The 3,397-nt window shown below is 37.4% G+C and overlaps 1 protein-coding gene across 1 annotated transcript in view; it reads left to right on the top strand.

The window, feature by feature from the left end:
• The first annotated feature begins 1,557 nt into the window (after positions 1 to 1,557).
• The window catches only part of LOC121933627 (fatty acid-binding protein 1, liver-like), a 5,794-nt gene continuing 3,954 nt past the window's right edge, over positions 1,558 to 3,397 (top strand). Inside the window, exon 1 of the mRNA XM_042473607.1 lies at positions 1,558 to 1,641. Within this exon, the coding sequence (XP_042329541.1) occupies positions 1,558 to 1,641 (84 nt within the window). The remainder of the gene's footprint in view (positions 1,642 to 3,397) is intronic.

The following is a 3,397-nucleotide window of genomic DNA, read 5'->3' as shown; positions in this document are numbered from 1 at the left end:
ACCTGAACTGGGAGTTTCATTTTCTGACATTATCTCACAATTATAATCCAGTTACTAAATGGATTACATTAAAACTGGCCCATTGGAGGTCACTTCACTTCTCTCTTCTGGGCAATGTTGCTTTAGTCAAACCTTTCTTATTGTCAAAACTATAGTTTTTTTTTTTCCACACGGTTTCCTTGAGACCACCGAACCCATACTTTAAATGCTGGAATAAGTTATTGGACTCCCTAGTTTTTAATGGGAAATGGCTACACTTCTCAAAAGTAGTCAAGCATTCTAAAAATGGATATGGATTGGAGGGTTTTCACTTCTGAAATTTGATCAGCAGAAATAGTCTGACCAATTGGGTAGAAACTGAAGTCAACACTGCATCCCCTGCTACCTTCAATCAGTTTTTTCTCCTGAGTCTATATATAAATTCACTAAAATCTGTAATAATCTTTTTTTTTTCTTACTTCTTTAGCTTTATGGAAGAATTGAAGACATCTCTTGGCCTCCTACCCTTCCCCTTTACAGCCTTTTCTTCTTCACCATCTTTTTCAGTGACCATAGAAACACGCAGTTTCAAAGTTGGGAGGTTCATGGCCTGTATATAATTAGGGACCTGTTCCACAATGGGGCACCCTTTACAACAGAGCAACTAACCTGTACTCTGGGCCCTGGACCTCAGAATTGGCACCAAATAATGCAGATACAATTATTTTTAAAGAAACTGCTCCAGATTCAGGAATATCCTCACCCACTTACTTTTTTTAAAAAAAAAACACATATGCATCTCTCCGGGTATATAGGCCAAATAACACTCATATATAATTGTCTGGCAGAAGAAACATTTGGAAACTGAACTCTTCATAAGGCAGGATGGGAAGCAGAACTTTCCCTTTCAATTGATAGTAAGTCTTGGGAAAATATGTGGACACATTTTACCATTCAAAAACTAGGTCTATTGCCATTAAAGAGAATACTATTAAGTTACTCCAGGTATGGTACCTTACACTCTCAACTGACTTTTCATAAGATTTGGCACCCTCTTATTGAATACATCCAGCAGTCTTTGGTTTCTAGACATCCTCCAGTCTTATGGAAAGATATCTTTCAGGATTCCTGATTGCACCTTTTGTCTATAATTTTCAGGGCATTATTTGGGTTAGGATTTAATTTCTGTTTTTGTTTTGTTGTGTTGTGTGTGTGTGAAATAACCACATTTGATGGGTTTATTGTCTCTGACATTAATTTATTGCTGTTTTGGCATACTGCTTGTTGTCATGTTGTGTTTAGAATGTATTAATACATTTTCAATTTAAACCCCCCTCCCATCATCTCCTGTTTCCTTTTGGATTGTCTCACCATAGCATTTTCATGGTAAAAGGCATTCAAAATGGGTTTCCTGTGCCTCTTTCTGCACAGTACCAAAAAAAGGATAGCTATGGCACTACTGCCATTTTCTCTCATATATTATTTGCCAGTGTCAAAGCCCCCCCCCCCTGAACTTTTACTGCTGCTAGTAGCTGTTAGGCACATTTAATCTGGCTCCTCCGCAAAAGCCTCCCCGACATGGGAGACCTCATTAGCAGCACTGCTGCTATCAGCTTAGCCTCTTGCCTCACTGGAGTATACTGTGGAAACGTAGTGCCATTGGTTGGATGGCCAATGTCAGAGAAACTCCCTAATCTCCCTATCTTCCAAATAAAGTTCAGAGTAAAACCTGGACTGAATTTACTGCCCCATTGATGTGGAAGCCCCTGCCTGGTGCTGGAGGTAGAGGTGCTAGGTGAGTACATTCACACTTTGAATTAAATGTGCAGTGCTTGCCAGGTTGATTCCATTTGCATGTCTCCCCAAGAAACAATGGCATTTCAGTGTAGCAGTCATTACTTTGAACCCCAAGTAAACTTCCAGGAGAACCTATGCTCTCTTATGTTGAGAGAAAGCATGAAAAAAAAATCAATTTCCTCCCTATTGCATGCAATTATGTAGGAAAAGCCTTGACATTCTACATCTTTACTACATACAAAGCAGGGCTGGGAATGGGCAGTTTGGAGTGGAGTTGTGCAGGCAACCCATTCTTCAGTCTGCTATATAACAGGAGGCTTACACAGTAACTAGTCAAAAATTGGAGAAAAAAATAGGAGGAAAAAAACCGAGAAATGGGTATACTATAAATCACTAAGTACGATATTAATGAATAAAGGAATGCTACAAAAATTCCAAACCAATGTATAAATAATTGAAGGATTCTAAATAAACATGAAATGACGATGAAATTGATATAGGAGAATCACAAATGCAAATAAAGAGTTCAACCAAAAAACACCTTGCAAGGATATAAGGTGCTGAGATGACCAGTTCTTCTGTTTACTCCAGTGACTTCATGATAGTCAATATAGGGTGAATATCCCAGTAATTTTAATTCAGTAAGAAGCCCGGCAATGCTGGCAGTGTCCCAGAGAACCAAGATACATCACCTTGCAAAGATTAAATTGTGTTATTAATTACAAACTATTGGTAATCAAGGTAGCAGTATATAGCTAATAGAAGAAGCACTGGTAGCATTGATGCAAGTAGCATTGAAACTAACACTCCTAGCAGACAGCTACCTCCAGAGTTTTGAGGCCGTTTCGACTTAATCGTCTTCTTCAGTAATGTTTTAACATTTCAATTCCGGATTACAATTACAATTGTTCATTTGTTTAGAAATTCTATACCAGATACGAGATACTCGCATTTTAGATATAATTTACATGTATTTTTATATTGTTATATTGCTATATGTATTGTTATATTGTTGTGCTATGCAATGACCTTTGGTCAAAAGCAATAAAATTTGATTGAATTCAGGAAGATATAGTTCCAATTAGCTATTCTATGCTTCTAAATATGTAAAATTAACACACATTAGCAGAAAAATATGCAATTCACACAACAACAAAAATAGTAATAAGGTGGTAACCTAGCTTGCAAAATGGATGCTCTTTAGGCTGTCTGACAGGGATAGAGAGGCACAAACCAATTGCTTCCTCTTGCCTTTTTTTAGCCATCCCAAGATGTGGTGAAAGACATCATCCAGTTATCAAAGGACACACTGGAAAAAAGAGGACAAAGCTTGTTCTGAAGGGTTATACCACAAAGTAAGTCAGGATTCCTTTCAAATGTTTGGAGTGGGTATGCAAACTTACCCTATATCAGTGTAACTCTACAGCCAGAGGAGATTGGTAAACATGATCTACAGCTGCCATCTGAAATGGTACACTCAGTTCATGTGAACTAGTTATAAATAATAATAATAAATAATAAAGTTTTTATTTATATACCGCACCTTCCTCAGATCAGGGCGGTTTACACAAGTTACAATTACACATACAATGCATTAAAAACAAACACCATACAGTATACA

Source organism: Sceloporus undulatus, chromosome 6 (genome assembly GCF_019175285.1).
Source record: "Sceloporus undulatus isolate JIND9_A2432 ecotype Alabama chromosome 6, SceUnd_v1.1, whole genome shotgun sequence".
Taxonomy (NCBI): Eukaryota; Metazoa; Chordata; class Lepidosauria; order Squamata; family Phrynosomatidae; genus Sceloporus; species Sceloporus undulatus.
Note: the sequence above shows the minus strand (reverse complement) of the source record. Positions and strands in the feature narration are given on the sequence as shown.